At 37.1% G+C, this 12,132-nt stretch overlaps 1 protein-coding gene across 2 annotated transcripts in view; it reads right to left on the bottom strand.

The window, feature by feature from the left end:
• Positions 1 to 5,781: 5,781 nt before the first annotated feature.
• LOC134843739 (WASH complex subunit 1-like) overlaps positions 5,782 to 12,132 on the bottom strand; it is a 382,840-nt gene continuing 376,489 nt past the window's right edge. For both annotated transcript variants that reach the window (XM_063859994.1, XM_063859995.1), the window contains one exon: positions 5,782 to 6,755. In XM_063859994.1, coding sequence (XP_063716064.1) covers positions 6,583 to 6,755 — 173 coding nt within the window. In that variant the 3' untranslated portion in view covers positions 5,782 to 6,582. The remainder of the gene's footprint in view (positions 6,756 to 12,132) is intronic.

Raw genomic sequence — 12,132 nt, forward strand, 5'->3', positions numbered from 1 at the left:
ACATTTGCGTCACGTTTTCTCAATGACCAGGAAAAGAAGTATAGCAATTGTATGGTCATGTGAGCACTTTCGTAATTATCTGTTGGGTAATCATTTTGTCGTTCTAACGGACCATAAAGCAATAATTTCGGCGTTAAAAACTAATAGAGGCAATAAAACTTATCAATCTCGATTAACCAGATGGGCTGACAGATTATTGCCATTTGATTTCGATATTTTCCACATTTCCGGATGTAAATTGGGTATAATGGATTATTTATCTCGTTTTCAAACGTTTGAAGCGCCACGACCAAGCAGTTTTGATAAAAAATATGTGGTCAAGTGTATTAGTCGATTCTTTGATGCGTGCGATTATCTGGATGAATGGGCTAGGGGTTGTTCTTTATCAGAGGTATCATCCGTTATTTCGAAGAACAGCCAAAATTACGTTTCATCTAATTCGATAAATCTAATTGAGTCATTGGATTTTGGTCAGCCTCGGGCCAATTGTCCCGTTCGGGGTAATTCGTTAATTTCATCTAATGATATTGGAAGATTGTCGGTAGAGGGCGTCATAGTTCAGGTTATTCCAGCTAGTTCGAAATGCATAAAATCGGTAGAGGGCGACGGAAATCTTGCCAGTGGCTATACCGATTTATTACAACAATTCAATGCGCTTGCCACTTCTCCGCTAGAGGGCTTTAAAATTGCTGGTTTAAAATCTAGCCAATCAGCATTGAGCTGGATCATGCAAGTTTTTGTCACTTTCTCAGCATGGATTACAAATTATCTGCCAATTTTGATTTCAGTGTGGATTATCAGTACAGTCGTTAGTAATTGAGTGTTATTATCATCGTCCGTGGGTCTTTTTGATCTTGTTTCAGTTTATTGGTATTGTTGTTGTGTACTCGTATTATTGGGCGCTTTTCATTTTCAGACTGTGATGTATCTTAACGCAAATAATGCAAACGACAGCTTTGAGCAACTACTCAACCAGTTTCTCCCGACCAACCAACATTGGTTTTCCTCGGATCGTGCCCGGCCGCGGTTTCGCGCGGGGGCAGTACGTCCAAGGCGGTCGACAACTTTACAACGTGGTGCGGAGTTGCGGGGTCAATATGCCCGAATATTGGCCAATTTCAGATCAAAAAGGCTCAGGAAAACCAAATTAACCATTCGTCAAACTCAGTCAGTTCAAAGTCTAGAAATTTTGAAGTCATCAGTGGTCGCTCAGGACCAGAAATCGTTAACCGGGTTGGTGGGCATTCTGGATTCCGATGTACTGTCGGAACTTACAGACGAAGATTCCAGTCTATGCTTGATGAAACGGGCACTTATTAACCGGGACTATGAAGGATTTTGTCTTATTGACCCATATATAAAATCATTTTGGCATTGTGCAGCGGTGGTTGATGGCTGTGTTGTAGTGGACAATAGGATCGCTATTCCCATGTGTCTAAGAAAACCGTTACTGTCTCGACTACATAGGTCGCATGCGGGTCAGTTAGCCATGGTTGATGCCGCGCAATACATATGGTGGCCTCGAATGCATCGAGATATTGTCCAGCTATGTAAAGATTGTCCCCAGTGCACGAAGTTTGGTAAGAAATTGAAAGCGAACGCTTCATTTAATTCTACCAAGCCTTTAACCCTTTTGTCTGGTCCTAATGAAGAGCTTCAGCTTGATTATGCGGGTCCTCTACTCGATGAATATGGTAACAGTATTTATATCTTGGTCGCGATTGACCGTTACTCTAAATATCCGTCGGCTATGATTACACGTTCTACGGGGGGACGGAAGATTATTAAATTTCTTAAATCGTATATTCAACAGCATAGTATTCCCAAATCTATCAAAACTGACCAATATTCAGGTTTTAAGAACAAATTAGTGCAGGCCTTTTGTAAAGATAAAAATATCGCCCAATATTTCTGCCCGGTGGGGAATCATTGTGGTTGCGGTCTAGTGGAACGGTCGATCCAAACTATTAAAAGCGTCGTTTGGGCGCTTCGCGTTTGAGCTCGGATTTTTCAAATGTTCAAGTTACACTTAGAAATATTATTGAAGATATTCAGATTATAAAAAATTCTGTTACTGGGGTTTCACCTTTTGAGCTTCATTTTGGCCGTCCTCCGAATACGGAGCTATCTATTGCGGCTGAGCGTTTGTCTACGGGCGTGAATTTAGATAACCAACATTTGGAACGGGATCTACTAACACCTGAACAGCGTCGGGAGCAGTGCGACAGCCGACCAAGGATAAAATTAGTCAAGAAGGGGCAGTCAAGCCCGACGGTGTCACCCTACTTTGGGGGACCTACGGAGTCAGTTGCGGATACACCTCACTATCGCGCGCTTGAGAGTCTGGCTCAATCCGCTAATCAGTGGCTGACTTTGAAGAAGTCCTTGTCGCATCAGGAGGGGGTCAAAGCTCGGAAGACGCTGACTGAACGAAACCAAGTTCTCGCAGCCACCCTTCGCTCCAACTTGTCTGCTGGGACACTTAGGTTTAGGAACGAGATGACAACGGATTAAATTAGTCCGTCAATATCAAAACGTAACTTGGATTACTTAGTGTTGAATGTACCAAATAAGGTCGAAATATTTAGGAAATTTCTAAATAGGAAGTCTGGTCGAGAACTTTTCAAACCTTTTAAGGGCAAAATTGTGCAGATTACTGGGCCCACATATATTTCTGACAAGGGAAAAGTGATTAGAAGAAATCACCTGGCGGTACGTGTTAAATCAACCGATCTAAGTTTTTCAGGCAAGCAAACAACGCCTGTCAAGAAGGGGCAAAAACGCCCCATTGTGTCATCTTCGCCCTCATCGTCAGAGGACAATCGGCCTCTCAAACAATCTAGTTCACGCCAACGAATCTCGGCCAAAACTGTGGTCGTACATGCTCGCCCGAAATTCCCGTCTCTGCATACTTCATCTACACCATCTCGTGATCAAATTGTCTCGACCAATTCAAAGCAAACTTCAGTATCGGAGGCTCCAGGAGTTCAGATTATTCCTTATCCCCAACACTCTACTCCAGTAGTAGATTTAACGGCTTCTTCGTCCACTTCTGGAAACCAAGGAACGGAGGTTCCCATCAGTGTCAAGCCGAAATCACCAATTACAGTCAAAACTCTATTATGTCCAGATCTCATTCCCATTTCTTCGGACGATGAGTCATTGGTCCCGAAGCTACAAGAGTGCACATCGTCAAGTTTGGCAGCATCGGGTATCCACACCCGGGATGGTTCTGGCGTAATTTCCGAACCGGATGGAAATATTTCGTCATCATGAAACTCTTCTCGAACCTCCTCGCGCCGGAAAAAGCAGACAACTTTTTACGGCAGTCCAATCAGACATTCCGTGAATGTCATTCAAGCTCAATCGACGTCTACCTCCCCGTCAACTCCTGTTTTGCCGGACAAGAAAGTTCGTTTTGTCGTGGCTAATCAAGAGCTAGTGGTTCAAGCGGGGCAGTCTCGGGTTGTTCTACCCGATGAATCCGAAGGTTTATGTAGAAAATTTACGCGCTTTCCAAAAAAGAGCGCTTCCGATCATCCTTTGCGTCGTTCAGACAAATAAAACTCTCCGTTCATTCAAACTCGTCAATCTTTCAAAACATTTTCAGTATATTTCCTCCAGTTATATCAGTCAATTTTGTAAACTTCTATTAGTGTTTCATAGGTTACAACAAGTTTTGTTAAATGGCTGTGAGGGCATGTTTAGTCAATTTTAATTTAAAGAAATTCAAATGTTCATTTGAATTTTTTCCAAGAGGGGGAAATGTGGTGTGGCGTAGTTTAACAGTATTGTTATGACGTCATTATTGTATTACTTTCTGTACTAGTTATTCGTGCTAAACTCGCCTATTGACTATCAAGGTCGCTACCGACCTGTCAATCCTTTCTCTATTCAACATCAAGTGCTCTCACTCACTCTGTCTCAATTTATGAAAGATTTAGGTTGAACTCTAGAATTGTCATGACATTATCTATATAACTTACATTATCTATATCATTTACATTCTTATTTATTATTAAACAAGGAGAATTGAGTCTTGTTTAAACTGCTATACTTCAAGAAACCACACGGCGCAATAACAATTTCAAATGTCAAAAGGATTAAATTTTTTTCTTCAAGCAATGCCAGATAGAGGTTGAGAAGCCTATTTTCTTTTAAAAATGTCTCAGACAATTGTGAAATATGAATTGTACTGGCTCAATTATAATTCAGAAGGTTTTTTTATAGAATCTCGTGTTAATTTACAATATTGAATTTTTTTAATTTGCCTCATCCGGAACAATTTATACGATGCTTTCGTGATAAAAACTATGAAACTTTGATGATTTAAGAATAGTCAGCTGCTGGCTAAGTAGCTCAAAACCGTCCGATTAAAATGATTTAATTAAAGTTCAAATATAAGGATAAAAAAATTGAAAAAACGAGCTCTCATGAAATGGATGTTTTTCATTGCTATTGAACACTTCAAAAATTGTTTCAGTTGTTATTTTAAGCCGTTACAACAAAAAAATTGCGCCCAAAACTATATTTTCTGTTTTGGAGTCAATAGCTTTTATCGCTTGAACACCAGAAATAATCCAAAAGAAGTATTTTTGCTATCAATTAGCAAGCCAGAATCAAATCATATACTGCTATTTAAAGAAATCTTATTGAGAACAACCAAATAACCCCAGGAAACTCCTGATCAGAATTTTTAGAACATAACCAATTGAGTTGGAAAAGAGTAATGAACGCAAGCACACTGAAAAAAAAAACTCGTTTTAAAGACTCGTTTTAAAAAAAAACATTCAACTGTTGAATTTCAAGGGAAGAAAGATGGCCTTAAAGCTTTTTGAATTAGTAGAACAAATTATCATTGACACTTTTTGTTAAAATTAACGCACTTTGAACATACTGGATTAATAGGTAAGACTTTAATTTCGATGGGAAACCTGATCATTAGTTTCCATTTTCGAAATTAAAAGACGATCACTTTTTTCGCAACCTTTACATTTTAACTGTTCGATAGTGGAGTTTTTAACAAAAAAATTTGAAGTGAACTGAAAAGAAATCAAAAATCAAACCACGAAAAATCAAAACTGAGCGTGAACAAAAAGTTTAAAAAAATCACCAAGACCTATATAAGAGTATTCACTACGTTCATTCACTACTGAATTAAAATTGGCTAACTTTAAACACTGTAAAACACCGCAAAAAGCACTTTAAAAAAAGACAACAACTCTTACTCTGTTGAATTAGTTAGACGCATTCTTTCTGTGCGATTCTTTAAAAGTGATCAGATGTAAATAAGCAATTAATTATCCATTTAAAATATTGTAAATTGCGCATTGATAGTTTGTAAAATTGGAGAAAATACGATCTCACTAACTTTATAATTTTGGCTTTATTGAGTTTTTTGAATTTCAACAATCATCATTCTTGGCACTTTTTCAACATAGCCGACTGACAGTTAACGTAAGTAAACAGAAAAAAAAGACTTTGTTGAAAAAAATTGACGCCCTTTAATCTCTGAATTTCTAATCAACTTCAAAGAAAAAAATAGACGTCCTTTAATCTCTTTGAATTTCTATAGAAATTATGATTGGCGCTTTTTTGATAACATTAACCCAACTTGAGAAAACTGGATCATGTGAAGTTTTTATTCCGCTGGTAATCTAATAATTAAACTCGAAACTAGAAATTGTTCACGTTTTTACGCGCCATCTCCACGTTCGTATTTGGAAAGTGCTATTTACGTAACTTTCAGCAGATAAATTTCATACCGAAGTAAAAAAAAAATTCATTTTGAACACGTAAAATTCTATTTGTAAATATGTTCGTATTTAAAAATAAATATACTATTTTAAAAATAAACTATAGTCAGCCTATAAAATCTTTACTGCTCGAATTGAAACTCTACTGCTGCATAATTAGCAAATTTCAGTTCAATAATATATCAGAATAACCCTTGGAATCACATCAAAGACTAGTATCAGATTGAATAATATAAAAAAGACAGAAGAATTTGCTTGTTCATTTCGAATTACAATTGACGCACAGCAAAATTCTGCGTAGAATATCTAAATCAAACTAACTGAAACAGTAAAGTTTCAGTCTAGGACTTTCAACGAAAAATTAGAGAGAAATGATTTACATTTTTAGCTGATATGAACCCAAATGGAGAAAACTGGATCAACGGATCACATCTTTGTCACAATTCTGAAAACTTAAATCAATTTTCGAACTTCTAGTAATTCATTTTTTGGTGCTAACTTTGCTTTCGTAGTTGAAGGGAGGAATTTGCCTTCTTTTTAATCAAATTAGATTAACTCAAAAAAACAAATATGCACAAGAGCATTGATAATGCATTATAATGCACTAAGGCACGTTAGAGCGTTTAAAGACTTTTATCTGAAAACTTCGAAAAAGCCAATACGCACTATATGTGTCTTCACAACAATCATTAGCACCTAATCAAAAACAAGGAAAATGATATGACAACTGATTTGATTAAGTTAAATATATAGGTCAGTTTTTTATCCAAATAATCATTCCGGCCGTTTTTTCTCTTCTCAGTTTTCAATTTTTCTTTCATTTTTTTTAATCATCAGTCCATTCCGACTCCGATTCGCCTCCACTTGAGCCGTCTGTCTCGTTTGGAAAGAAAGGGAGAGTGGGCAACTGCACCCCTTTAGACCCCCCGGCTGGTTCCGCCGGTTTATCACTGGACTCGTCCGGATTCTGCTTGAACGGATCTTCCGGCGCTTGTTTTCCTGCAAAAGATAAGTTTTGCAATCTACTTGTTCTACTACATTCTATTCTACGCTTCAATCCATTGCCAAATCCCGTGTCAACAATCGGATCTCTTTATTTATATCATATCCCCCCTTTTGCAAAAGTTACCAGGGAGATTCGTTACTAGGGATAAATTCTTGATATGCTAACCAATTGATTTATTTCTTTATGGGGGATATTCTTTACTAGGTACCCGAGGGGGGATGGAGTGCAGCCAGTATTTAGACAGCCGCGTATTCATACTCGTCAGTATTTAGACAAATACTGTATGAACCAATCAGAATCGAGAAAAGACATAAATAATCCAAAATAAATAATAATTATTTATTAATTTCTTCTTTGTCGCGATTCTGATTGGTTGAAACAGTATTTGTCTAAATACTGACCAGTCTGAATACGCGGTTGTCTAAATACTGATATTTAACCAAGGGGGATATAGTTAAACATCGACAAAGTGGAGAAATTTCTTATATGTGAGTTAGGACCGAAGTGTATAACTCATAGAGTAATTTCGGATAGGGTACACCGTCTGCTCGTCACGCTATCTTATTTTCGGCCGGATAGATTCGTGCAACTTCTTAGTCTAATACCGATCCTAATCTTACTCTTATACTATCTAGTCTCAGGTTGTTTAACTAGTCTCTGCTAGGCTCAATAGATCTAGGGTATACTGGTTTATTGCGGCTGCTGAAGTCTTCTTGGAGAGTCAACTAATTTCTAAGTTAAATTCAAATCTCTCTGGTGCTGAAATGACAAGTAATTTCAGCACTAACAAATAAGTGGGTTGTTAGTTAGATGGATCATGATTGGTTAATATTAAATACTTTACAGTGGTAAAATATCTAATTTATCCAATCATAAAATGTAGTTTAGATCAGGTTCCACCCATCCGGGTTTTACAGAGTTTTTTAGAATAGTCTTTCTGCAATTCAAAGGATGGATGATGGACGTTGGTATTTGGCGAACATCTTATTTCTTCTGGGTTTTCTTATTAGAGAAGTCCCAGATTCAATCGTTGTGTCTTCTCAAGACAACGACTGGGTTTTCGCAACAAACTCAAATCTGATTTCAGAATGGTTGGCTATGACAGGTTTTTCCGTTTCATGTAGAGAACTTCTTTTGTGTTTGACCTTGTCTGGGAATGGCGTGGAGATTGTGTGTGGAGGGGATGCCTGGTTACTCGGATCTGTACGTATACTTGAACATCGAGGTGGTCATTGTTCTAGTTCAATGAAGTCCTTTTCTGCGAAGTCAAGTCGTACTCTAAATCCTTTGAGTTGTGATTGTGGGCGGCATATTGATTGTGGTTGGCCATTCTTTTTCGAGTGTAGTGGGGTCACTTTGTCTTTGGATGTTCGTCTTTGGTGTTGTATGCTGATCTATATACTGCAAGATATAATTTACATTTTATAAAATTTTTATTAGTTTAATGTTTTAGTTATGATTTTGGTTAGTTGTTTTCACAAAAGCTTTTTGTTTTAGTTCAGTTATTTTGAAGAGTTACTCACCCTTGAGTAGCTCTTATTAAAAATAGGAGTGTGGTCACAAAGCGTGGATGTAGCACGGTGGGTTAGGCCGGCTATAGAGCATGCTCAGGACGTCCTCTTCTGGTGGGTTAGGCCAGGAGTGGGAGTATGATTGCATGCGGTTTTTGTGAGAGGTCCTGTTATGTGACAACGTTTTGTGTTGGGTTTGTTGTGGTTTTTCTTATGTTTTGTTGGTTGTGTCCTTTTTTCAAAAATCAAATTGTTTTTGGTATGGGTTTGTCTTTCGACTTTTTTGTGTTTTATTATTTCTTTCTTAGACTTTATAATAGTCTTCAAAAGAATAAATTATCCAGTTTTAAACTGGGTTAATCCGGTTTGGGTACCGTTGGTTTCCTTTTCTTAGTCATGCTGTTATTCTATGATTTGTGGTGTTTAGTAAGCTGCGTTGGTTAGTGTTGTTTAGTATATAATTCCTTTCCAACCGGGTTAAAGGAAAGTTTAAAACTTGTTATCATGTGTTAGAGTTGTTGAGTGTGAAAGCTTGAAACTGAAATTCATTATTTTAAACAATTCTTCGTGGGCGAGCTGTGCGAGTGTGGATAGAATCTTTGTGCGAATGAAAGGAAATATCAAAAGGTTAGTACTGCATTTTCGTTTTATCAATTTATTACATAGAAATGCAAATTTACTGCTAGTTGTTGGGGAAAATTAAGTTACAAATTTTCATCATTATTAGATTTTACTGCATTTGGGAAAAATTTATAAATTAAATTACTGCATTGGTATTATTTTTAGTGATTTGTTTGGTGCAAAAAATTAATAGAGTTTTAAATAGTTTGAAGAAGTTTTCAATTTTTATTTTCTTTTGTGATTTTTTCAGATGATCGTTGGATGAAGGCTAAAATTCTAAAGAAGACATGAATTAAGAATGGTTAGTTTCTAATTTTAATTTAATTAGTTAATAATATGTATAATTCATATTTACCTGTTAGTCGTCGGGGAAGAAACCGTGGGGGAAGATGTCGTGGATGAGATCTGAGGTTGTTAGTAATTTAGCTAAGATGCGGATGATATTTTTAGTTTGAAGCAGTGGCCAAAGCAATTGAAGTGCTTTAATGGTGGTTAGTTCTTCAGTGCCAACTGCAAACTCATAAGGTGTGTTTTGGATTAGATTATATAATTTGTGATTGAATTTAGTGTTGTGGATGAATTCTAAAATGGGGATTTCTATGGGTTGAACAAATTCGTGTGGGAGAAGGAAGGGTCGGGATTCTTCTGCGTTGAAGGTCTTGGTGATGGGACAAAAAATATACATTTGGGTTATGGGATCATAATTTCGAAGAATACCATGAAGGTTAGTATCTTTAATGCAATATGTGAAGTTAAGAAAGAATGGTGAGGTGTATTTGGAATTGATGAATTGAAAACGGTGGTGTGGTTGTCTGGAGGGAGTGTGTAGGTCGAAGTGATTTTGGATAAAACGATAATATGTATATGTGTGAGTTTGTTTAGTGCGCAACATAATATCGTGTGAGCAGTGCAGATCTCTTTCATGTGGTGCAAGGAAATGAAAGGTTAGTGAAAATATTTGGAAGCGTTCTTTAAAACTTTCGTAGGCTTGCGTGTCTGTTAGTGCTTCTGAGATGATGTGGTCAAATTTGCGATCAAATGTATTGAGTGTAAATACATATGGTTTTTTAATGAAAAATTTTTCTGTGATTTGTGGGTTAGCGAAGCGGTCGTCGTCTAAGAATTGATCTTGGTTAGTTCTGATGATGTTATGATCGTAATATTCTAGCGTATATTCGTTAGCTCGGGGTGCAGTGTATGTTTTTAGTGATTTTTTATATCCTATGTAAGTAAATTGTCTAGGTGTTAGTGGTGTAGTGAGTCGATATAGCATGTCCTTATTTCGTTCTATATCGATGTGAGTGTTAGATAAAGGTAAGCAAAGGGGATTAGTAAAATGATAATATGAGGTCCAAGGAAGGGCAGGCATTAAAACGTGTTCGTCTACAAAGTTACGTGTTTCGTTAGTGTTGTGGGGGTGTTTAAGGTGTATTGTGGAAATGAGGGTAAGGTGATAGCTAAAAATTCTTTTGTATTAGTGTGATTTGGGTGATTTATATATTCACGGGCTGTTCCTGGTTTTGCTGGGAAAGGATGGTTGGGGAACTTTCTTTTAAAAGTGCGGTAAGCTCTATTAGTGCTGAGTGAAGATTCAGTAGATGTGGATGATGGTGCTAATGATTCGGTATAAATTGAAGAGGGTGTAGGGGTAGGAGGGTTGGATGAATCTATTGTGGATGAAATTTGGTTTATGGTGGGGGTGTCAAGGTGGTAGGGTTGTTGTTGTAATGTAATAAAATTATCTAGTTCTGGGGAGATTTGGGGGGTATCTGGAGAATTGGATGATCGGTCTGAATGATATGAAGAATAGGTTGGAGTGACTTGGGAAGCATAAGAGGGTGTAGAATTGGCGGGGACAGGGTTATTTGGTATCATTGGTTGAAAAGGGGGTTGGGAAAAAATTGAGGGGTTTGTGTGAAAACTATTGGATGGAGATGGTTCAGAGTCGGCAAATTCATCGGGGGTTTCAATATTCGGGTTATTGAGTTGTGATGTGGAGTATAAAACTGAGATGTGTGAATTAGTATCGGAATTCATGCCTGATGTTACATTACTGGTTGGGAAATCGGGTGGTGGGAAAGCAAAAAGTGGTATTATTGTGATTGGAGTAGTGAGGTTGGTTGGATGGGAATTTGAACGGTGTAGGGATCCAAGTTGTCGGCTCATCGTGGGCTAAAAAAATTATTATTTTGAGACTGAAAAGCGGTGGTATGGGGTTGTTCTATAATTTGTTCATAGGTATTTTCATCTTATGAGTGGTGTGTCATTATATGTTGGATGGGACTTTGTGATATGGTTGGTCTAAAATTTGGATTATGTGTAATTGCTAAGTTTCGAAAATTACGTGGGACTAGGGATAATGGATGGTTATGTGGTAGGGGTGGTAATTGTGGTGCTGTTGGCGTTGTGTCTACATTGTTATGTTCTTCGTCGTATGTGTTCTGTCTTGTTGCTATTTTTGTGTTGTATTCTTTTATTTGTGCGTCTAAAAGAATTTTGTTTATTGATGTAGAAAAAATTCCAAAAAATCCTGCAAAAATAGTATGCGTGCTACACTTGCTTGTCTATTGACTTGTGTGTGTATAGCACATGTGTTATAGATTCCTTTTAAGAGTGAAAAAAGAAATCCAATAAAGTTAAACATTGCGTATAAAGTAGTCAATTTTTCTAAGATGTAGTAGGGCCATCCTAGAAAATCAAGAATTTCATTCTTGAGTGTAACAAAGCTAAAAATATTGATAGGCGATATATCTTGGGGACGGTATTTTTCACCGTTTAGATATATATAATCTTTAATGTCTTTAAAATATCCGCTATAGTCTTGCGTATAGATGTCTGCAAATCCTGCGGTTTCGGCAAATTTGCGTAAGTTTTGGTCAATTGATTGTCTTTGTATTGTGTCCATTTGTGTTAATAATTCTTGGAATTGTTGTGTTCTAATGTGATGTTGAATATCTGATTTTGAGTATATTCCTATTGATTGTAATTCTATATTTGGGTTTCGAGCGATAGCGCGAATGCTTTCTGGTGAAAATTTTTTGAGTGATTGCATTAATGTGGGATATGGGGTGAGAAGGTAATATTTATCTTCATCAGGGTTTAGTTGTACTACATTATGGCTATTTTCTGATCCACATGGGACTGCGGTATCCCAGAAATAGGTTCTTCTTGAAAGTGTGTCAACGAAATGTAGTTTATTCTTATAAAAGATAGGGATTCTTTTATAGCATCGTTTGTC

This window comes from Symsagittifera roscoffensis, chromosome 4, assembly GCF_963678635.1.
Source record: "Symsagittifera roscoffensis chromosome 4, txSymRosc1.1, whole genome shotgun sequence".
Lineage (NCBI taxonomy): Eukaryota > Metazoa > Xenacoelomorpha > Acoela > Convolutidae > Symsagittifera > Symsagittifera roscoffensis.